The sequence below is a fragment of the Priapulus caudatus genome, unplaced genomic scaffold (genome assembly GCF_000485595.1).
Source record: "Priapulus caudatus unplaced genomic scaffold, Priapulus_caudatus-5.0.1 Scaffold633, whole genome shotgun sequence".
In the NCBI taxonomy this organism is placed as follows: Eukaryota; Metazoa; Priapulida; class Priapulimorpha; order Priapulimorphida; family Priapulidae; genus Priapulus; species Priapulus caudatus.
Genome location: NW_014577694.1, coordinates 112,217 through 134,802, shown reverse-complemented (window position 1 = coordinate 134,802; position 22,586 = coordinate 112,217). Strand labels below are relative to the sequence as shown.

The 22,586-nt window shown below is 41.3% G+C and overlaps 3 protein-coding genes across 3 annotated transcripts; all 3 read left to right on the top strand.

Annotated features, from left to right (window-relative positions):
- Positions 1-9,138: 9,138 nt before the first annotated feature.
- LOC106812314 (NADP-dependent oxidoreductase domain-containing protein 1-like) lies at positions 9,139-10,747 on the top strand. The gene is made up of 4 exons (XM_014816155.1): positions 9,139-9,234; positions 9,350-9,537; positions 9,837-9,991; positions 10,489-10,747. Exons 1-4 carry the CDS (start codon positions 9,197-9,199, stop codon positions 10,648-10,650), a joined length of 543 nt encoding a protein of 180 aa, XP_014671641.1. The 5' UTR covers positions 9,139-9,196; the 3' UTR covers positions 10,651-10,747.
- A 2,316-nt stretch (positions 10,748-13,063) lies between these two features.
- Positions 13,064-20,906, top strand: LOC106812317. The gene is made up of 4 exons (XM_014816157.1): positions 13,064-13,144; positions 19,438-19,608; positions 19,948-20,063; positions 20,555-20,906. Exons 1-4 carry the CDS (start codon positions 13,138-13,140, stop codon positions 20,834-20,836), a joined length of 576 nt encoding a protein of 191 aa, XP_014671643.1. The 5' UTR covers positions 13,064-13,137; the 3' UTR covers positions 20,837-20,906.
- On the top strand, positions 15,546-16,684 carry LOC106812318. The gene is made up of 2 exons (XM_014816158.1): positions 15,546-15,593; positions 16,083-16,684. The coding sequence occupies exons 1-2, from the start codon at positions 15,549-15,551 to the stop codon at positions 16,392-16,394; spliced, it is 357 nt and encodes a 118-aa protein (XP_014671644.1). The 5' UTR covers positions 15,546-15,548; the 3' UTR covers positions 16,395-16,684.
- Positions 20,907-22,586: the final 1,680 nt, after the last annotated feature.

Genomic DNA, 22,586 nt, shown 5'->3' with positions numbered 1-22,586 from the left:
TGTGTGTGTGTGTGTGTGTGTGTGTGTGTAGTGAGATATCGTCGTTGTTAGCAAATAGTGCTCACGTCAGCAGATGTAATTATGAGCATGATCAAGTAATGATGATCAGCGAATAGTGAATGTTAACCCACCAAATATGCAAAACATTTTACAGAGTATATAAGGCACATTATTGCACAGGAAGATGTGAAAACCGAAGTATGGTCACAAAGACGTAGCGCGCTCCTTCGCTAGCTTAAGTCTAGTGAAATGGAAACAGAATGTAGTTTATGTAAAAGGTGAATTCTTGTCACATAACGTCGAATCGATTATTTAATATTGAATTGAGATTTTATGGCGCTTCTAATAGGAAATTTAGCTGTTTAGACCGTTGTGAGGATTTGCGGTACGTGTAACATTTTATGAACGTATGTGAAATGGAATGAAGACGACAGTGATATCATTTAGACTTCAGTAACATATATGCAGTGATAAATTGTTATTTAAATATGGATTGTATGAATTATATCTAAGTAATAACGATAATTAGTATACACATCACGTTATTAATCTTAGAACAACTAATGCCAGCGCGTGCCGGTGTCGCGATGCCACAGAACGCTACAATAACCACGATGAGCTCTTAAGCCCGGCCAAAGAGCCTATATTAATATAAATATAACCTATATAGACTCTTTGGCCCGGCGCACACGTGAGTAATTTTACTCAAGTAAAATGATACATGCGTCAAAATACTCACGTGTGCGCCGGATTTTTGTTGAGTTTTCTGACGCATGCATGCATCAAAAAACTCAATATCAAACCTGTTTGATAATTTTTGACTCATGCGTCAAAATACTCAACGTGTGCACGCTAGCTGCGTAAATTTACTCAACACTGGTACTCACAGCGCATGCGTTTAAATCGTTTTAAGAATGACTGCGCCCAGTATTGGCTGCGCACAGTCACGTGATCTACATTACCACTTATACCTTGAGTAATTTTACTCACGTATGCGGCGGACGCTGAAAATATTTCGCGTGAGTATTTTGACGCATGCATCATTTTACTTGAGTAAAATTACTCACGTGTGCGCCGGGCTTTAGGCATATCTTGAGCACCTGTATGTTAATTAGCAGAAACCCGCAATTTATTGGCCTTCAGTAAACATTATTTAGGTTCTCATCGTGATTAATAACTCTTTCACCGGACGGATGACTCCGTTAAATTAAGACTACCGATATTCTAGCTTGCGCATATTGATAATTTACCTTATCTATGTTACACTGGTATATCTATTGTTCAGCTAGTTATGAGGAATAAATAGAATTTTTTTTTAATGTCTGATTTATGTTTTTGTTTACATTTATCGCAAGGAGTATTTTTATGCTACTTCTCATGGCAATGCCGAAAGTTGGACTGATCGACTAAGTTTTTAGTTTTATGATTTTTTTTATTTCGACATGTCATCAAGAACAATATACGGGGTTTTTTGTGAACGAATTTTTGTGAAAACGCATAATTTTGCAAAGGAAACACTAAGGCAGCTGCAAAATGTTGTAATTTTAATCGTTTATTGTTAACCAACGTCAGACGTGATGCGTACACACGCTGCCGCCCACATGTATGCGCGTATACGCAGTGGGCATGCAGTTATGCGCCTGTGTATATTTACACGCATGCGTGAGCGCACGCACGCACGCGAGCTCGGGTGCACGAGCGTGGAGAAATCTAACCAGAAACCAATCGTCAACACCATCGGATCATCGTGGATAGTGAATCGACAGATTAATATACTGACTTTGTGCTCATGCGGAAATCTGAGTTCGTTCTTGCGCACAAGCGACCTGAAGCTGCTAGGCAGTACCTCCGGATTTATGTCGGATGCATGAGCTGCGTAAGCTTCCTTCGTAAGCTTCCTTCGTAAGCTTCCTTCGTAAGCTTCCTTCCCTGATTCGTTCTGTTGTTATTGCAGTAATCCGTGAGCTGTTCTGAAGGTGCAAGAAATGTGCTTGAAGGGTCGAGCTCAGCCCATACCGTCAGGGAAAATATCAGCTAGTCATCAGAAAACGATTTATAAAATAAATACAGTCGTTCGTCATATATAGGGCGCGCTTGTCGCAGTAGCTTATAAAAAACAATGAGCGAGATGGAAGGCTAATTTGTTTGTACATATAATGAATATTAGTAGTAGTAGTAGTAGTAGTAGTAGTAGTAGTAGTAGTAGTAGTAGTAGTAGTAGTAGTAGTAGTAGTAGTAGTAGTAGTAGTAGTAGTATACTAGTTGTTGTTGTTGGTTGTAGTTTTTGTTATCGATGATGACGTTGTTTATGTTGTTGCCTTTGTGCTACAACAAAATAGCTCAGATTCGTGTTTACGCAACAGTCTCAAATTCGGTACGTGGTCATCCGCGCCTAACCATATGTTGAACTATATTTGCTAATTACTGCACGCAGTTTCTAGTATCTCCGGTGCGATAGCACCGGACATGTGGTGACACAGCACAACATGTAGTTGTGACATGGTTCAAAATGTAGTCGTGACACAGCACAAAATGTAAGGGTAAGATAGCACAACATTTTATGGTGACACGGCACAAAATTTAGTGTTGAGATGATGTCAATAAATAGAAGAAACAACATCAAAATGAAGAGACATCCCGGCAACGAAATATAATGTTGATCGAGCACCGAAATTTTTTTTTGCTAGTCGTGGTTACGCAGCAACGCGTGTATGCAGTATAGCCAAATTGGCGCACGGCAAATAATCATTTTCAATTTTAACCTGATATCAGGTTGCCTAAGATTTCAACGCTTTTCTTAAATGAGATAGGATCCCTGTTAAAATGATCTATTCCAGAGGCAGGATAATCATGCATCATTCTTTTCTTCTACAACACCAGCCTTGCCCTGTAGCTACACAAACCGGAGATTATAAGCAGACGCAATATCGACATTTTACTATTGCAACTGTGTAATTTTTTACGACTCCGCCCAAACAGTGTATAATGGCAATTGTAAATAATCCCAAATCCATATGTCATAAAGCCTACAGATTTTTGCGCCAGACCCGCATAGATGTAGTCCCGGCATGTTTCAAGTAGTGCTATAGTAGTACTAGTAGTGCTAGTAGTGCTAGTAGTGCTATAGTAGTACTAGTAGTGCTAGTAGTGCTAGTAGTGCTAGTAGTGCTATAGTAGTGTGCCAACAACTCCAACATTGTAGCAGAAGTACACGATGAAACAGCATTAATTAGTCATATATTAATTTGTGCAGTCTTAATACTTGACATTTTTCACAAATACTTCTGAATACGTCACAAATTGTGCAGCTCTTGGTACCGTTCCGTATTTGGAGTCAATAATACATCCCTCTGTACAGTTCTTAGTTTTGTACAGTTTGCATGCAAGCTATATATATATATATATATATATATATATATATATATGTGTGTGTGTGTGTGTGTGTGTGTGTGTGTGTGTGTGTGTGTGTGTGTGTGTGTGTGTGTGTGTGTGTGTGTGTGTGTGTGTGTGTAGTGAAGATATCGTCGTTGTTTAGCAAATAGTTGCTGCACGTCAGGCAGATGTAAAAATTGATGAGCATGATCAAGTAATGATGATCAGCGAATAGTGAATGTTAACCACCGAAATATGCAAAACATTTTAGAGTATTATAAGGCAAATTATTGCGACAGGAAGATGTGAAAAACGCAGTATGGTCCAAAGTACGTAGCGCGCTCGAATGCGCTAGCTTTAAGTCTAGTGAAATGGAAACAGAATGTAGTTTATGTAAAAGGTGAATTCTTGTCACATAACGTCGAATCGATTATTTAATATTGAATTGAGATTTTATGCGCTTCTAATAGGAATTTAGCTGTTTAGACCTTGTGAGGATTTGCGGTACGTGTAACATTTTATGAAACGTATGTGAAATGGAATGAAGACCGACAGTGATATCATTTAGACTCAGTAACATATATGCAGTGATAAATTGTTATTTAAATATGAATTGTATGAATTATATCTAATTAATTAACGATAATTAGTATACACATCACGTTATTAATCTAGAACAACTAATGCCAGCGCGTGCCGGTGTCGGCGATGCCACAGAACGCTACAATAACCACGATGAGCTCTTAAGCCCGGCCAAAGATTAGTAGATATTATATAGGTATTATTATATAAAATATAGGCTCTTTGGCCTCGGCGCACACTGAGTAATTTTACTCAAGTAATGATGACTATGCGTCAAAATAACCCGTGTGCGCCGGATTTTTTGTTGAGTTTTCTGACGCATGCATGCATCAAGAACTCAATTTCAAACCTGTTTGATAATTTTAGCTCGTGCGTCAAAATATTCAACGTGTGCAGCGCTAGCTGCGTAAATTTACTCAACACTGGTACTCACAGCGCCATGCGTTTAAATCGTTTTAAGAATGAACTGCGCCAGTATTGGCTGCGCACAGTCACGTGATCTACATTTACCACTAATACCTTGAGTAATTTTACTCACGTATGCGGCGGACGCTGAAAAATATTTCGCGTGAGTATTTTGACGCATGCATCATTTTACTTGAGTAAAATTACTCACGTGGTGCGCCGGGCTTTAAGGCATATTCTTGAGCACCTGATGTTAATTAGCAGAACCCGCAATTTATTGGCCTTCAGTAAACATTATTTAAGGTTCTCATCGTGATTAATAACTTTTCACCGGACGGATGACTCCGTAAAATTAGGACTACCGATATTCTAGCTTGCGCATATTGATAATTTACCTTATCTATGTTACACTGGTATATTTATTGTTCAGCTAGTATGAGGAATAAATAGAATTTTTTTTTAATGTCTGATTTATGTTTTTGTTTACATTTATCGCAAGGAGTATTTTTATGCTACTTCTCATGGCAATGCCGAAAGTTGGGCTGATCGACTAAGTTTTTTAGTTTTATGATTTTTTTTATTTCGACCATGTCATCAAGAACAATATACGGGGATTTTTGCACTTTTGTGAAAACGCATAATTTTGCAAAGGAAACACTAAGGCAGCTGGCAAAATGTTGTAATTAATCGTTTATTGTTAACCAACTGTCAGACGTGATGCGTACACACGCCGCGCCACATGTATGCGCGTACACGCAGTGGGCAGCAGTTATGGCGCCTGTGTATATTTACACGCATGCGTGAGCGCACGCACGCACGCGAGCTCGGGTGCACGAGCGTGGAGAAATCTAATCAGAAACCATCGTCACACCATCGGATCATCGTGATAGTGAATCGACAGATTAATATACTGACTTGTGGCTCATGCGAAATCTGAGTTCGTTCTTGCGCACAAGCGACCTGAAGCTGCTAGGCAGTACCTCCGGATTTATGTCGGATGCATGAGCTGCGTAAGCTTCCTTCGTAAGCTTCCTTCGTAGCTTTCTTCCCTGATTCGTTCTGTTGTTATTGGGCAGTAATCCGTGAGCTGTTCTGAAGGTGCAAGAAATGTGATTGAAGGGTGGAGCTCAGCCCATACCGTCAGGGAAAATATCAGCTAGTCATCAGAAAACGATTTATGAAAAAAATCAGTCGTTCGTCATATATAAGGCGCGCTGGTCGCAGTAGCTTATAAAAAACAATGACGCAGATATGGAAGGCTAATTTGTTTGTACATATGATGTATTACAACATATCAGTTGTACTTTCTGTGACGCTTCATTTACGCAACGTGGGGGGGCAATGATTAAAAAAACCTACGAATATTTCGTTTACACAATTATATTAGGCACGGAATTGGTTAACCTGTGACTACTAAAGTACTCTCTACTGTATAGTTAAAATATCTACCCCTTAACTTGATTTCACCCACTAATATTTCGATTGTCTTGACAATCTTGATAGTAAATGTGCCACAAAAAGTTTTAATTGTGCCAAATTTTATTGCAACTGCGACCATTTTTCTTAACAAAAGCTTGGCCTGTAACACCTACAAACAATGAGCTATTACGAAGGACATGGAAAATATGAAGATATAATAAAAGATAAAAAAGATAAAAGAAAAAGAAGAAAGATAAAAGGGATTACTAGACTGATAACATATTCTTTGTTGAGAACAATCACGCGATCTTTGGGATATCATCAATCAATCGGCATTATAGCCGTTTCAATAACTGTGTCCTCTGGTACTTTCTGCCTAATTAATTACCTCGCGACAACTAGTGCCATTGTTCCCCACCCCGCGTCATAACGAACGTGTAGTTACATTCTAAACACAACAATCAAAAACACAGACATTCCCCTCTATAACACTCTGGCATTTGTTATCCTGTGCGCAAATATTCTGAGTCACGGGATCAGCTGTTTTATGGAGACAGATTAGAAATAATCGCGGATCGAATAATATAATAATAGATTAAATAAATCACAAGTTAAATGAACCTGTCGTCGAATTCGGGTGAAGAACATCCTTCTGGGGACATAACCTGGCAGCTTGCCAGTTTTTCCTTCAGGGCGGATATCGACGGCGACGACGACAGCGCCATGCAAGCCCTGCGGCGTAAATGCTTCCTCACAGCTACCGCACAATGTGAACAAGCGACCGAGTGGATTAAAGCGAGGATTGAAAAGTACGTATATTTAATAGATACGGCGATTCAATCTCGATGAATCTCAGCGAGATAATGATATCATACAAGCTGGCTATGCAGGGCCGGATTCAGGCGGCTCGTCCAGGAAGTTAATTATGACGTACTCCTTTTCGGGATTGGCCTTTGTGGGATTTTCAGGCCGTGTGTGTTCTTGGTTAGAATATAATTACCTCCGCCAGGGGCTTGGCGGAGGTTATGTTTTTACCGGCGTGTATTTGAGTGTTGGTTTGTGTGTTTGTGTGTTACCATGCACGTTTCAGTTCACTTCCGCTAGGTGCGCTGGCTGTATAGACTTACAAACACGCAACCACAGGCTAAAGGGCAACCACAGTCCTCCCCCACCTGCACGCTCGCACTAATCCGAATCCAATTGATTATTTAATTAATTAATTGATTAATAAATTTTTCCACTTAATTAATTAATTAATTAATAAAAAATTTCACATTGAGAGAATTCAGCTACCTTGGCGGAGGTCTGTGCTCTCCGAGTGCTCTAGTTATGTTTACAACAGCTCGTTTAACGTAAAAATCATGCATGGCAATGCCCCGTTTTACGCAAGTAAAGCATTCATGAAACCACGCTCGTAACGTGAAAAGGCGTAAGGCAAAGCGACCATGCACTACCCCATCGGAAAACACATGCCCTCATGGCAAAACAGTCATCAGCAATCATGCCTTACTTCAACCGTTGTGGTTACAATAATTATTTCACAAGCTATATATCGCTGTCGGCCGTATGAATTTAAAAGAGCGCTGCAATTTGCAATGCAGAGCCGGTCGCCGACTTTTACGAGGTTTTGCTATTGTCGGATGGTCTGGGAATATTTTGAATGCATAATGTCGCCTCATGCAATTTATATTTGGTGACAACGGGCGTGCATAAGATCCGACATTTTCGTTGCGAAACTGAGAAATTATTCGTAATGTGTAGCCGAACGCACAAAGGGAGTTTTCTGCATGCCCTATAGCCGTCGACGGAAGCAGTATTTCGCCGGATTTCCGCATTTTTCGTAGAGAGAAAGTCGGCCAGAGTGGGTGTATGCGACAAAAACTTACGCTAGCGTCTCAGCTTGTCGCACAGAGGACGTCGAAAAGAGGTACGGCCTGTATACTCGTCGTCCGGAGACTATGTCCAGCATATCGATGGCAAATCGACGAGCTGCCGGGTATATTAACATATGAATAGGTTTGTAGGACGATGCTGCGGCCAAAGTGAAATCTTGAGAGCGGATTTTGCTGTGTACCTCTCTCTCGGGCATGCCGCTGGCGAGTTTTTAAACCGTAGGATGACAACTGAAGATTGATAAATTATTCATGACATCACACATGCATGGTTCGCGTTTCTGATTTGTGCGAAGTAATAATTCACTTCACTCAAGACCACTTCAAAAGCCCAAAAACATAACCCTAACCCAAGAGCTTTATAATGATCATTATATTTATAAGCTCTATGCCCTAACCATAACCATAACCCAACCCTAACCCTAACCCTAACACTAACTCTATCCCGACTCGGCTATCTTATATACGCGTGTCATAGTACTAAATTAATCTATGGTGTGGGAAAGCGACGCATACCACGCTGCGCGACTGCTCGAACGAATAGCGCATACGAACAGGTGTCCGATGCTCGGACGAATATCCACGACATTCAACTCAATTCAGCATGAGAATGTTGCGTTATGTTGGTCTTACAAAAAATATAGTGAAATGTAATGTAAAGCAGCGACCGGCAACGAATCAGAAACGCGAACCATGTGTGATGTCATGAATAATTTATCAATCTTCAGTCGCCATCCTACGGTTTAAAAACTCGCATGCCGCTGCCCAGTGTAAGTACGTAAGTTTCGCCGAAAAGTATTCTCGTGGCTGGCAAATCGACGAGCGACGCGAACGCCATCTGCCGTGTATATTAGCATAGAAAAAGGAATAATTTATTGTCGCGCGATGCTGCAGCCAGAGTGATTCTTGAGCGTGGATCATTCTTTGCACATCTCTCTCGGGCATGCCTCTGCCCAGGCTAAGTGCGCAAGTTTCGCCGAATGGTTTTCTTGTGGCTGGCAAATTGACGAGTGACGCGAACGCCATCCGCCGTGTATATTAATTAGCACAGAAAAATGATTGAAATATTGCGGCACGATGCTGCGGCTAGAGTGAAATCTTGAGAGCAGATTTTTCTATGCGCATTTGTCTCGGGAATGCAGCTGCCCAGTTTAGGTGCGTAAGTTTTGCCGAAATCGTATTCTCGTGGCCGGCAAATCGACGAACAACGCGAACGCCATCCGCCGTGTATATTATAGCATCTATAGCAATATGTTTAAAATATTGTGGCGCGATGCTGTGGTCAGAGTGAATTCAAGGGCCCTTTCTCTCCCAGCTACACGCGATATTCTGTTAAATCGTTATATAATCAATATATGCATGTAAAAATGCTTACTTATATTCATAATTGTCATTCTAATATACTTCGTTTAGCTGAACGATTTTCCGACTTGTGTACCGAATACTAATTTCTAGAGAAATTCTAAAGTAGAAGTTCCTGTTTATTTACTGTTACTTTATTCCTGAAACGGCCCCAGTCAGTGCTTATGGGGCGTCTCTATGCAGTAAAATACCTAACAGTAAGGTGAATAACACAGATATAGATTTACGTCTACACTGGAAAGAATATACGCATTGGATTTACATCTACGTGTGAATTTACGTTTTCAGCATCTTTATTTATTGTACACGTCGCATAGATCTCATAGCGAGGCAGCAGCGATACTGAAATCGAGCGTCATTTCGGACGAACAACAACCGATTCCGATTGTCACGGGAATTATCGGCGCCCACAGATTGGGAACGCTCATCATTCAGAATCTAGCAAAGCGAGGATATGCTTCACCCGAGACGCTGCTTGTTTCAACCAGAAACCCAAAGCGACACTGTAGGTTTACAATTGTCACGACTGGTGTTGCTAAAAGTTGGGATATATATATATATGTGTGTGTGTGTGTGTGTGTGTGTGTGTGTGTGTGTGTGTGTGTGTGTGTGTGTGTGTGTGTGTGTGTGTGTGTGTGTGTGTGTGTGTACGTTAGTGCGCGCGTGAGCGCAGTGTGCCGTGTGTGTGTGGTGTGGTGTGTGTGTGTGTGTGTGTGTGTGTGCGTGTGTGTGTGCGTGTGTATGCATGTGTAGGTTCATGCGCCATTACTAGTCACAAACTTTAGGTGTGTACGTATATTACAGGTGACTTCTCAGGTTACGTGACTATGTGCTACGACAACCGCCAGGTGGCGGCGCGTGCCGATTTGCTCATTCTGTGCGTTTTGCCTTCACAAATAGGAACAGTTGCAACCGACATACGCGGCTTTCTGAAGCCTAGCTGCGTCATTTATAGCATGGTAATTTAGCAACGCTTGTGGGCGCGTGCGTGCGTGTGTGCGTGTGTGCGTGCTTGTGTGTGCTTGTGTGTGTGTGTGTGTGTGTGTGTGTGTGTGTGTGTGTGTTTGTGTGCGTGAGTGTGCGTGTGTACGTGCGTGTTGTGCAGGGAAGAACCGGAATGCGATTATTGAGAAATTACGTAAAGATTTCCAAGGCAGGAAGAATATGTTGACGACCTAACGTCAAGTACGACCTAAGTCTTAACTAAATATAAAGATATCACCGGTGCGTGCACGCGTGCGTGCGCGCGTGCGAGCGTGCATACTGCGGCCGTGCATGAGCGCGTGCGTGTATCTAACCGCGCGTTGTGCAGGCATGCGCGTGAACGTTCGTGCGTGTATGTTTGCGTGCGTGCATGTGTAGTATTAAAAACATTACTTACTAAAATTTAATTGTTCGTGTGTCGCAGCAGAAATGGAAGTAACGAAACATGACGACAAATGTGTTTTCATGGCAGGTTTGCGCAGTTGGGAAGGATCGCTTAGCAAAGTTAACCAACCATGATCGCATCGTGACACCCAGGCTTCACCTGGTATGTGACACTCGGACGACAGATGACACTGTTGAGGACTATGGACATATAGTACCCATCTCGACCGATAGTAAAAATGTCGCATAGCTGGATATATACCTGAGGGTGGACTGCTTAACTGGTAGTGTGTATAGCAGGTGCAGCTGTAGAGAGCCGTAAGTTTTTGTCTAACTGGCAAACACGAATTGAGCACGAGATATTAGCCTTTCTATAATATTAAAAAGTTCACCACCAACTGTCGTATTGCGATGTAAGAGGTTACATGCATCCACCACTAATCCACATTCTCTACCAATTATTGTACGGGGTAACTGATGATCTTTTTGGTGCGCGGGATTAAGGGAATTCATCTAAGAGAAACAAAAAAATATTACGTGGAATGAGTGGAAAGTGTCGTCTCTGTTTGTTTCATATAGATACAGTATAACAGTAATAGTCATTCTTACTAATTCTACTGAAGTTGAGATCCGGTTGCGCAAACAATGTGCTATATCTAGGCAAAAGTTGCCATAGGAAACTTGTCTTTTATTGTCGAATTTGTTTCCGTTCGCTACTTTAATACTTTAATTTTTATTTAATGTTCCCACATCACTATGACAATTTTATCAACCGGTTCCACTGGTATAATGTGTATTGAGAGTTAATACATTTACTTGTGGAATAAAAACTTGCTTTGTAATATGTATAATGTGTGAAGACATATATGGTTTGTAGATTGCGCGTGATAAAAGAATTATATCCGAAATCGAATTCATTTGTAAAGATATTGTCTAAAGGTCTTTGTAAGATGGCGGAATGCATAAGTTATTCAGAACCTCTTTCATAGAAAAATAAAGTAAATCTCCAAATATAATTTTCGCAGTACGTGCAATTATTATCTATTTATTTGCTGGGTGTAAGAGTCGTCGGACCTGGCAGATCAAACACATCTTAAATGCACTCGTAGTAATTACGTTACCCAGGGACTACGCTAATAACACATTAAGTTAAAATAAACATTTTTGTTGCTGCAATTATCTAACCATTATTTCGCCAACCTTTTAAATTTAAAATAATATAATTAAATTTGTGTTGTCCTGCTACATCAGCAGACACGGTGTGGTGGTTTAGGTAAAGTCGGTGAAAGGCAGAGGGATTGAAACAGGAGGACTGCTTTTATTCGCATGTGCGTACGCTCACAGGCGCCTATTATGTTTATAGCAAATATATAATATACACAGAGCCACTGTGAACGTTTAGCTTAGGTTCATAAATGTTAATCTTTATTGTATGCACGTCTCTCTCTTTCTCTCTCTCTCTCTCTCTCTCTCTCTCCGCTCTTGCTCCTCTCCTCTCTCTCTGTCTGTCTGTCTCTATGTGTCTCGCTAGCTTCGCTCTTACTGTTTCTCCCTTTCCCCTATCTGTACGCACGCGCGTGTGCGGTGTCGCGTGTGTGCGTGTGTGCTGTGCGTGTTGTGCGTGCTGCAGTGCGTGCATGCGTGTAATGCGTGCTGCAGACATGCACCTTCGTGAGGTACAAATATCTATCCATCTATACTATCTATCTATCTATCTATCTATCTATCTATCTATCTATCTATCGTATCTATCTATCTACTATCTAACTATCTAATCTATCTAATCTATTACTATCTATCTATCTATTCTATTCTATCTATTCTATCTATTCATCTATCTTCTTTCTATCTATTCTATCTATCTATCTATCTATCTATCTATTATACCTATCTATCTATCTATCTACCCTATCTACTCTATCTATCTATCTATCTATCATATCTATCTTATCTATCTATCTATCAATCAATCTATTCTATCACCTATCTTATCTATTCTTAAGCTATCGCTTGTCTGTGCTGTTGTCTAGTCTATCTTATCTATCTATCTATCTATCTAATCTTTATCTATCTATCTATCTACTTCTCTCTTGATTTCTACGTTTCAGACGTCAAATAATACTGCGTCTTAAATGCAATAGTTACATTACCCAGGGCGCTACGCCTCTAATAATTACATTTAAAATGCTGCACATTATTTCGTAACCTTTTCGCGAACCTATTTTGAACATACATATAATTTTAAACCTATTGTTGCCTCTGTACTGTTTAAATGCATAATTAACGTTACCCAGACCGCTACGTTCTAATAATACATATTAAATTATGCTTTTTTTTCTTTGCCAACAATTTTTTTTTATAACTTTTTCGCTAACGCTTGTAATCTGGCTGTAACTCTCAATCTACGTCTGAGGACCAAAAAATACCTGGTTTAATTGCAATTAATCTACTTTCCCAGGCACTACGCTAATAATACATATTGAAAGTTGCTGCCAATATCAGCCGCCCCCCCCGCCCGCCCCTCTCGCTAAGTTTTTCCGCCAACCTTTTGAACATACATATAATTAAACTATTGTTGCTCCTGCTAATTAAGAATATAAGTGACATGATCTTCATGATTTATCATAACTAGCAGCTCAGGGTAGACATTGTGAGTGGGGCGAAGTCGTGAAGCAGGAAGAGGCAGTGAAAACGTCGGACTGGTTTCATATAGCGACGTTTCAACATCTGATCAACAATGAAAGGTAAGCTATTTATTACCGAGATACAATCACACGGCACATTTCATTGCATTTCGGCATTTAGATAGAGCACAGGTTCGCGAACACCATTTCCCATTTGGATGCACATTAGCTCACACCCGTCGCGCTAACGCTCACATGGGGCTGTTGGTCAGAATCATGTCTCTCGGTCCGTGCCATCGCAAGTGGCTGCAGCAGAGTCCACGACTCAAATAATTTGCGCAGCTTCCCGCTTCTAATTAATTTTTCGTCCATGTTGTACATTGTCTTGTGATATGGAACTGGTCTTGCTTTCAGCTGATTGCTATGACGTCGCTAGATGTAGCTTGTGAAGTGACTTCTAACAGATGTACGCTGTGTGGGCACCGTGCGTCCACCCCGCCCTTTGCTCCATGGGTACGTGGGTACATTCGTAGGTTGGTAGATGGGTATGGGAGTATAGGTAGGTGTGTATGAGTTGCAGTAGGTACATGGGTAGTGGAACCTGTATAGGTAGTAGGTGTGATGAGGGACGTAGGTAGGTACGTATGTACATAAGCACGCGTGTAGGTTATAGATGTGTGGTAGGTATATCGGTGTGTTAGTAAGGTAGGTAGGCAGGTACGTGTATACATAAGCACGCGTGTAGGTTGGTAGATGTGTAGGTAGGTATATCGGTGTGTCAGTAAGGTAGGTAGGTGGTACGTGTATAAATAAGCACGCGTGTAGGTTAGTAGATGTGTAGGTAGGTATATCGGTGTGTCAGTAAGGTAGGTAGGTATAGGTACGTCTGTACATAGATAGGTACGCGTGTAGATTAGTAGGTGTACAGGTAGTTATATGGGTGTACAGGTATGTCAGGAAGTTGGGTAGATGGGTTCATGTCGTAGATGGGTACATAGCTACGTATGTGCGTAAGTAGGTGGTAGAGGGTAAGAAGTATGCGGGACGTAGGTGCGTTGGTTATGTGTATGTCTACTTGTGTCAACCGAAATTATCTGTAGCAAGAATTAGTAAATTCTTCAAAAACCATCGTTCACAGCATCATTTTGGGGACACTATACAACGCCAGCAAGATATTCATCGCAATGTATAAATGTAAAGTAACGTATATACGTTAACAGCAGGTTCAATAGCATCTATTTAATTCACGAAATATACGAATTGATAAGAGGAAATTCAATTTTACGACATGATGTGCTAGTTTTTGTGTGTGAGATATAGGGCCGGTGATAATCAACGCAACCAAGATTGACTAAATGCCAGCAAATATAAGTGATAATCGTCTGTACTGTATTGAAGTAGGACGGCCTCCTTTCTCTCTCTCTCCTCTACTTTCTTTCTTCTCCTCCTCTCTTCTCTCTCTCTCTCTCTCTCTCTCCGTCTGTCTCTTCTCTCCTCTTCTCTTTCTTTCTCTGTCTCTTTCTTTCTGTCACTTTCTTTCTTTCTCTCTCTCTCTCTCTTTTTTTTCTCTCTCTCAGACTCTCTCTCTCTCTCTCTCTCTCTTCTTTCTGTCTCTCTTTCTTTCTGTCTCTCTCTTCTCCTTTCTCGCTCTCCTTCCTCTCGCTCTCTTTATCTCTATTTATCTATCTATCGCTCTCTCTTTCTTTCTGGCGTTGCTCCTCTTCTTCCTTTCTCCATTTCTTCTGCGATCTCTTTCGTTGTCCGCCCTCTCTCGATCTCTTTCGTTGTCCGCCTCTCTCCTCCTCTTGTGTATCCCCTCTCATCTCTCCCTCACTTTCCCCTCTCTCACTACACTCCCTCTCTCACATTTGTTGGAAACATTGATATTTAATATAGCCTATCGTTTTTGTGTCGAACCAAGTGATATAGTTTGACGTTCCTTTATGCACGTAGGTGTCGTTTATTCGGATCGCATTCGTCGTTTCGACTGGGCTTACCTGTGCCCAACACCGAACGGCACATACATTATTTAGAGAGCTCGTTGGGACCTATGCCGCAGCGTCAATCCAATGACTATCCGTATACTGTAGCGTCTACGATAGCATGAAGAACTCACCGCAAGGTATGAAACATAGCCCTATATTTGAAAATATGCAATTACTAAAATTCACGTTTCAAGCACAATGTTCATTAGTTTTATGTTAAAGAATTAACAAAGTTATATAATACATATGACAGCTTGCGTTAGTTATTGTCATTCGTATAGAATTATGTAGCATGAACGAGGTCTTGATCCGTAATATAAGCACTGGTCAATTTAAAGCAGTTTTGTTTTCCGTCGTGACCACACGAATGTTTCACCTCATTCAGTCCCGTATTATATTGACGTGAATAGTCGGTAAACTACATCCTATGATTATTATATGTGGCTGTTTAACCCGTCTTGTTGTCAAAGACCCCAAGCTGCAAGTCTCGGCCTATTTCTTGGGGCTTCTGTCCGGAGGAAAAACCGTCAATGTGGTGCATGGAACCAGTTTACCGAATGCTCGTCAAAACCTGTGGACATCAGGTATGAGAAATTATAATTCTACTGTAATGACCCGAACGCCTAGTAAGACGTTATTCCCGCACGCACGCACACACTCACATCGCTCACGCCACGCACACACGTAGCGCACCCAACATACACATGCACTGACAACACACACAACACATAAACACACACACACGCACACACGTACACACACGCGCGTGCACCCCCTCCCCCCCCCACACACACACACACCACACCACACCACACACACACACCCATAAACGCCGTTTGCTCGCGTTTCTAAGTAATTTGGATATAGATATTATATATAATCTATATTATGCCACTCCTAATATGATTACCATACATCTTGCTCCTCTCATCTATATCGCATACGCCGCATGGCAATAGCGTTAGCGGGAAACTTCTGAACAACCAACCTCAGTATTGCGTTTACCGGGAGTAAGATCATAACGGATCGCTAACAATTCGTGATCTCATTCGTGTTTCTACCTATCTACACAGACTCGCTCGCGTAATTGCACATGTCACATGTGTGGCGAACAAATACCCATCGGACCGCTGCCTTGCGTCAACATCAACAACACCGTTAACAGCGAGTCTGACGTCGACCACTGTGAGGATGCGAAGAACATAGGAACTATTGAGGTGAAGGCCTGCGGACCATCGTGCCACGGCCTTGACATCGCCAGAGCATTCATTCGACATCTTTATCGGAGCACCGAAGACTTCCTGTTTGAAGAATTTCTTCGATTTCTTGCAGGACGCATTCGCCCCTATCTAGAGATTTTGCAAAGGTCGTGCGCTGAATCATAACGATTGCATATGTCGATATATCGATATGTATATCGATGTATCGATATGTTGATATGTCGATTACTCGAGAGAAATTGTGACGCAGTTTTCTTGCATTCCATATATAGAATATACTTTATAAGTGCGTGTGACAAGCCCTTTCAAATGCATTTATTTTTACAATACGCTGAATGAAGATATATCTATAAAACACACACACACGTCTTGCATTGACATGTATAGGTTGACTTGTAACGTCAATCATACTAAAGGATCAATATATGAGAATAAATTTGCTTATTATCAACCTATATTGTACGTTTTGGTTTCGTATATGATGCACTTTTTGCAAGTATCATTGTTCTGTGTTGTTAGCTGACGAATAATGAGTTACTAATACACATCTTGTGAGTTACAGTGCACCAATATTATAATTTGCGGTGCTGAATGACACATGTCCCAAACTGCCAAGCCGCATGTGTAGGGTAACGACCATAGAAATAATTCTACTAGTACTTCTATATAGTTCTCTCGTTACTACCGTTAGAGAATCAATAGGGAAATGCATCACTTCCGAAAACGTTTGATATTATAAATATATATATACATATACATACATATATATATATATATTTGATAATACCTTTACTTTCATATACATACATAAACAGGATCTATAAATGCGGTATCTCAGACGTTTCTTGGCATGCACAAATGCACCTACCACAACTTAATGCATTAAAATGTAAATTTGTAAACAAATTATGTTACACGCATGCAGATTCGTTTCCAATACGAGTATCTTCCCATGATGCAACTCGCCCACTGCACTATACAAAACCCAGCGAAAATCTTTCATCGCCCCTCAGCATGTTCATGCATATAGCATTGATGTTTATTTTGTCCGAATCTTAAAAAGATGGGCGCGGTTATCGGAAGAAGAAGAATTTCATTCAGAAGAAACTTTTCAGAACAGAACGAAATTTCACTGTTCAGATCATATCACGTAATATAAAACATAACAACGTTGCCCGTAGAAAAATAAATGCTACCCGCTGAGCCGTGCTGCCACCTCCTGCCTCAAATGGCCATCACTATATCGGGATAAACAGCTGAACCTGTGAACGAGGACAGTACTCGGTAAAACGTCAAATGGTAAAAAAAAACACCCTGAATGTGATTTTTAAAAATTATGACTGTACTACGAATATCTGACAAATCCACCGAGAGATTTCACGACCCGGTATTTCATAGTTAATACGTGTTCGGTACATTACATTCTGTACGGGTTCATACAGCGGTGTTCGGTCGTCGGGGCTGAAATACGAATGTACTGTGAGCTCCTTACCCACCGTGACGAGCTGACCCCGCCTATACATTATCCATCAGCAAATAAAGGCTGTACGCCCATGCGCCGATCAAATGCGCAGCTTCTGCTAGACACGCCTATATATAACCGTATATTTATAAGTGGTAAATTTCTCACGGGATTAAGGAGCTCACACTACACCGGTCAGGTTTGTATGCAGTGTTGTGGACACCATATCACAACATATTGAAAATATTTCTACCCAGCTTAGACAGATAATCATAGAATTAGTATAATACTATGTCAGTATTTAAACTTTGTTCTGTATAATGGTGACAAAATCGTAGGTATCAATGTCGATCTATGTTTGCTGCTCTAAGCATTAAATTCGGCTGTACGGAAGCACCGGCTGCGTTTGTTAGCTGTCAGCCTGTCATCATATAAACACAGAATTTACAGAATTTCAATAGATAATCGCAGTAATGGTACGTTAACATTTAATTATCAGATTTTGGTGGATTGGAAAGAATTTTTGCTGGAAGTCGTAGAAATTCATTAGACCGCATCGTAATATAACGTACAAATTCATCGTGTCAGCGGTCTCCTGACAAGCTTAAAATTTACGATATCTTTCAGTTTCATGTTAATGTTTTATCATGTACTTGTCGTATAGGTACGTCTGTACATAGATAGGTACGCGTGTAGATTAGTAGGTGTACAGGTAGTTATATGGGTGTACAGGTATGTCGGGAAGTTGAGTAGATGGGTTCCTGTCGTAGATGGGTACATAGCTACGTTTGTGCGTAAGTAGGTTGGTAGAGGGTAAGAGGTATGCGGGTACGTAGGTGCGTGGTTATGTGTATGTCTACTTGTGTCAACCGAAATTATCTGTAGCAAGAATTAGTAAAATCCTCAAAAACCACCGTTCACAACATAATTTTGGGGACACTATACAACGCCAGAAAGATATTCATCGCCATGTATAAATGTAAAGTAACGTATATACCTTAACAGCAGGTTCAATAGCATCTATTTAATTCACGAAATATACCGAATTGATAAGAGCGAATATCAATTTTACGACCATGATGTGCTAGTTTTTGTGTGTGAGATATAGGGCCGGTGATAATCAACGCAACCAAGGATTGACTAAATGCCCAGCAAATATAAGTGATAATCGTCTGTACTGTATTGAAGTAGGACGGCCTCCTTTCTCTCTCTCTCTCTCTCTTTCTTTCTCTCTCCCTCTCTTTCTCTCTCTCTCTCTCTCTCCGTCTGTCTCTCTCTCTCTCTTTCTCTTTCTTTCTCTGTCTCTTTCTTTCTGTCACTTTCTTTCTTTCTCTCTCTCTCTCTCTTTTTTTTCTCTCTCTCAGACTCTCTCTCTCTCTCTCTCTCTCTTTCTTTCTGTCTCTCTTTCTTTCTGTCTCTCTCTCTCTTTCTCGCTCTCTCCCTCTCGCTCTCTTTATCTCTATTTATCTATCTATCGCTCTCTCTTTCTTTCTGGCGTTGCTCCTCTTCTTCCTTTCTCCATTTCTCTGTCTCGATCTCTTTCGTTGTCCGCCCTCTCTCGATCTCTTTCGTTGTCCGCCCTCTCTCCTCCTCTTGTGTATCCCCTCTTATCTCTCCCTCACTTTCCCCTCTCTCACTAACCTCCCTCTCTCACATTTGTGGAAACATTTGATTTATTTAATATCAGCCTATCGTTTTTGTGTCGAACCCAAGTGATATAGTTTGACAGTTCCTTTATGCACGTAGGTGTCGTTTATCTGATCGCATTCGTCGTTTCGACTGGGCTTACCTGTGCCCAACATCGAACGGCACATACATTATTTAGAGAGCTCGTTGGGACCCTATTGCCGCAGCGTCAATCCAATGACAGTTCCGTATACTGTAGCGTCTACGATAGCATGAAGAACTCACCGCAAGGTATGAAACATAGCCCTACATTTGAAAATATGCAATTACTGAAATTCACGTTTCAATCACAATGTTCATTAGTTTTATGTTAAAGAATTAACAAAGTTATATAATACATATGACATGCTTGCGTTAGTTATTGTCATTCGTATAGAATTATGTAGCATGAACGAGATCTTGATCCGTTTATATAAGCACTGGTCAATTTAAAGCAGTTGTTGTTTTGCGTCGTGACCACACGTAATGTTTCACCTCATTCAGTACCGTATTATATTGACGTGAATAGTCGCGTAAACTACATCCTATGATTATTATATTGTGGCTGTTTAACCCGTCTTGTTGTCAAAGACCCCAAGCTGCAAGTTCTCGGCCTATTTCTTGGGGCTTTCTGTCCGGAGGAAAACCGTCAATGTGGTGCATGGAACCAGTTTACCGAATGCTCGTCCAAAACCTGTGGACATCAGGTATGATAAATTATAATTCTTACTGTAATGACCCGAACGCTAGTAAGACGTTATTACGCCCGCACGCACGCACACACTCACTCGCTCACGCACGCACACACGTACGCACCGCACATACACATGCACTGACAACACACACACACATAAACACACACACACGCACACACGTACACACACGGGCGTGCACCCCCTCCCCCCCCACACACACACACACCACTACACCACACCACACACACACACCCATAAACGCAGTTTGCTCGCGTTTCTAAGTAATTTGGATATAGATATTATAATATATCTATATTTATGCCACTCCTAATATGATTACCATACATCTTGCTCCTCTCATCTATATCGCATACGCCGCATGGCAATAGCGTTAGCGGGAAACTTCTGAACAACCAACCTCAGTATTGCGTTTACCGGGAGTAAGATCATAACGGATCGCTAACAATTCGTGATCTCATTCGTGTTTCTACCTATCTACACAGACTCGCTCGCGTAATTGCACATGTCACATATGTGGCGACCAAATACCCATCGGACAGCTGCCTTGCGTCAACATCAACAACACCGTTAACAGCGAGTCTGACGTCGACCCCTGTGAGGCTGCGAACAACATAGGAACTATGGAGGTGAAGCCCTGCGGACCATCGTGCCACGGCATCGGCATCGCCAGCGCATTCATCGACATCTTATCGGGAGCACCGGAGACTTCCTGTTTGAAGAATTTCTTCGATTTCTTGCAGGGACGCATTCCGCCCCTGATCTAGAGATTTGCAAAGGTCGTGCGCTGAATCACTAGCGATTGCATATGTCGATAAGTGTCTATCTATCTATCTATCTATCTATCTATCTATCTATCTATCTATCTATCTATCTATCTATCTCTTTTGATTCTACGTCTCAGACCAAATACTGGTTTAAATGCAATAATTACATTACCCAGGCGCTACGCTAATAATACATATTAAAATTGCTGCAATTATTTCGTAACCTTTTCGCGAACCTTTTGAACATACATATAATTAAACTATTGTTGCTCTGCTACTGGTTTAAATGCAATAATTACGTTACCCAGACGCTACGCTAATAATACATATTAAAATTGCTGCAATTATTTCATAACTTTTTCGCTAACCTTGTGAATCTGGCTGAACTCCAATCTACGTCTAAGACCAAATACTGGTTTAATTGCAATAATTACGCTACCCAGGCGCTACGCTAATAATACATATTAAAGTTGCTGCAATTATCTCGCAACTTTTTCGCCAACCTTTTGAACATACATATAATTAAACTATTGTTGCTCTGCTATATATAAGCAATGACATTGTGAGGGTGTAGGCGAAGTCGGGTAAAGGAAGAGGCAGTGAAAACGTCGGACTGGTTTCATATAGCGACGTTTCAACATCTGATCAACAATGAAAGGTAAGCTATTTATTACCGAGATGCAATCACACGCACATTTCATTGCATTTCGGCATTTAGATAGAGCATAGGTTCGGCGAACACCATTTCCCATTTGGATGCAACTTAGCTCACACCCGTCCGCTTACGCTCACATGGTGCTGTGGGTCAGAATCCAATTCTCTCCGGTCGTGCCATCGCAAGTGGCTGCAGCAGAGTCCACGATCAAATAATTTGCGCAGCTGCCGCTTCTAATTGGATTTTTCGTCTATGTTGACATTCGTCTTGGATTATGGAACTGGCGCTTGCTTTCAGCTGATTTGCTATGACGTCGCTAGATGTAGCTTGTGAAGTGACTCTAACAGGTGTACGTGTGTGGGCACGTGCGTCCACCCGCCCTTTGCTCCATGGGTACGTGGGTACATTCGTAGGTTGGTAGATGGGTATGGGAGTATAGGTAGGTGTGTATGAGTGCAGGTAGGTACATGGGTACGTGGGAACCTGTATAGGTTAGTAGGTGTGTATGAGGGTACGTAGGTAGGTACGTATGTACATAAGCACGCGTGTAGGTTAGTAGATGTGTAGGTAGGTATATCGGTGTGTTAGTAAGGTAGGTAGGCAGGTACGTGTATACATAAGCACGCGTGTAGGTTGGTAGATGTGTAGGTAGGTATATCGGTGTGTCAGTAAGGTAGGTAGGTAGGTACGTGTATAAATAAGCACGCGTGTAGGTTAGTAGATGTGTAGGTAGGTATATCGGTGTGTCAGTAAGGTAGGTAGGTAGGTACGTGTATACATAAGCACGCGTATAGGTTAGTAGATGTGTAGGTAGGTATATCGGTGTGTCAGTAAGGTACGTAAGTAGGTACGTGTATACATAAGCACGCGTGTAGGTTAGTAGATGTGTAGGTAGGTATATCGGTGTGTCAGTAGGGTAGGTAGGTAGGTACGTGTATAAATAAGCACGCGTGTAGGTTAGTAGATGTGTAGGTAGGTATATCGGTGTGTCAGTAAGGTAGGTAGGTAGGTACGTGTATAAATAAGCACGCGTGTAGGTTAGTAGATGTGTAGGTAGGTATATCGGTGTGTCAGTAAGGTAGGTAGGTAGGTACG

What these genes read in the sequence shown, in the direction of transcription:
- LOC106812318 (XM_014816158.1), top strand. Translation starts at nt 15,549, where the DNA reads ATGGAACCAGTTTACCGAATGCTCGTCAAAACCTGTGGACATCAG. An exon ending in TCAAAACCTGTGGACATCAG is followed by an intron (nt 15,594 to 16,082) that starts GTATGAGAAATT and finishes CTATCTACACAG; the next exon opens with ACTCGCTCGCGTAATTGCAC.
- LOC106812314 (XM_014816155.1), top strand. Translation starts at nt 9,197, where the DNA reads ATGGGGCGTCTCTATGCAGTAAAATACCTAACAGTAAG. An exon ending in CAGAAACCCAAAGCGACACT is followed by an intron (nt 9,538 to 9,836) that starts GTAGGTTTACAA and finishes CGTATATTACAG; the next exon opens with GTGACTTCTCAGGTTACGTG. An exon ending in GCTGCGTCATTTATAGCATG is followed by an intron (nt 9,992 to 10,488) that starts GTAATTTAGCAA and finishes TTTTCATGGCAG; the next exon opens with GTTTGCGCAGTTGGGAAGGA.
- LOC106812317 (XM_014816157.1), top strand. An exon ending in CATGAAGAACTCACCGCAAG is followed by an intron (nt 19,609 to 19,947) that starts GTATGAAACATA and finishes TTGTTGTCAAAG; the next exon opens with ACCCCAAGCTGCAAGTTCTC. An exon ending in CCAAAACCTGTGGACATCAG is followed by an intron (nt 20,064 to 20,554) that starts GTATGATAAATT and finishes CTATCTACACAG; the next exon opens with ACTCGCTCGCGTAATTGCAC.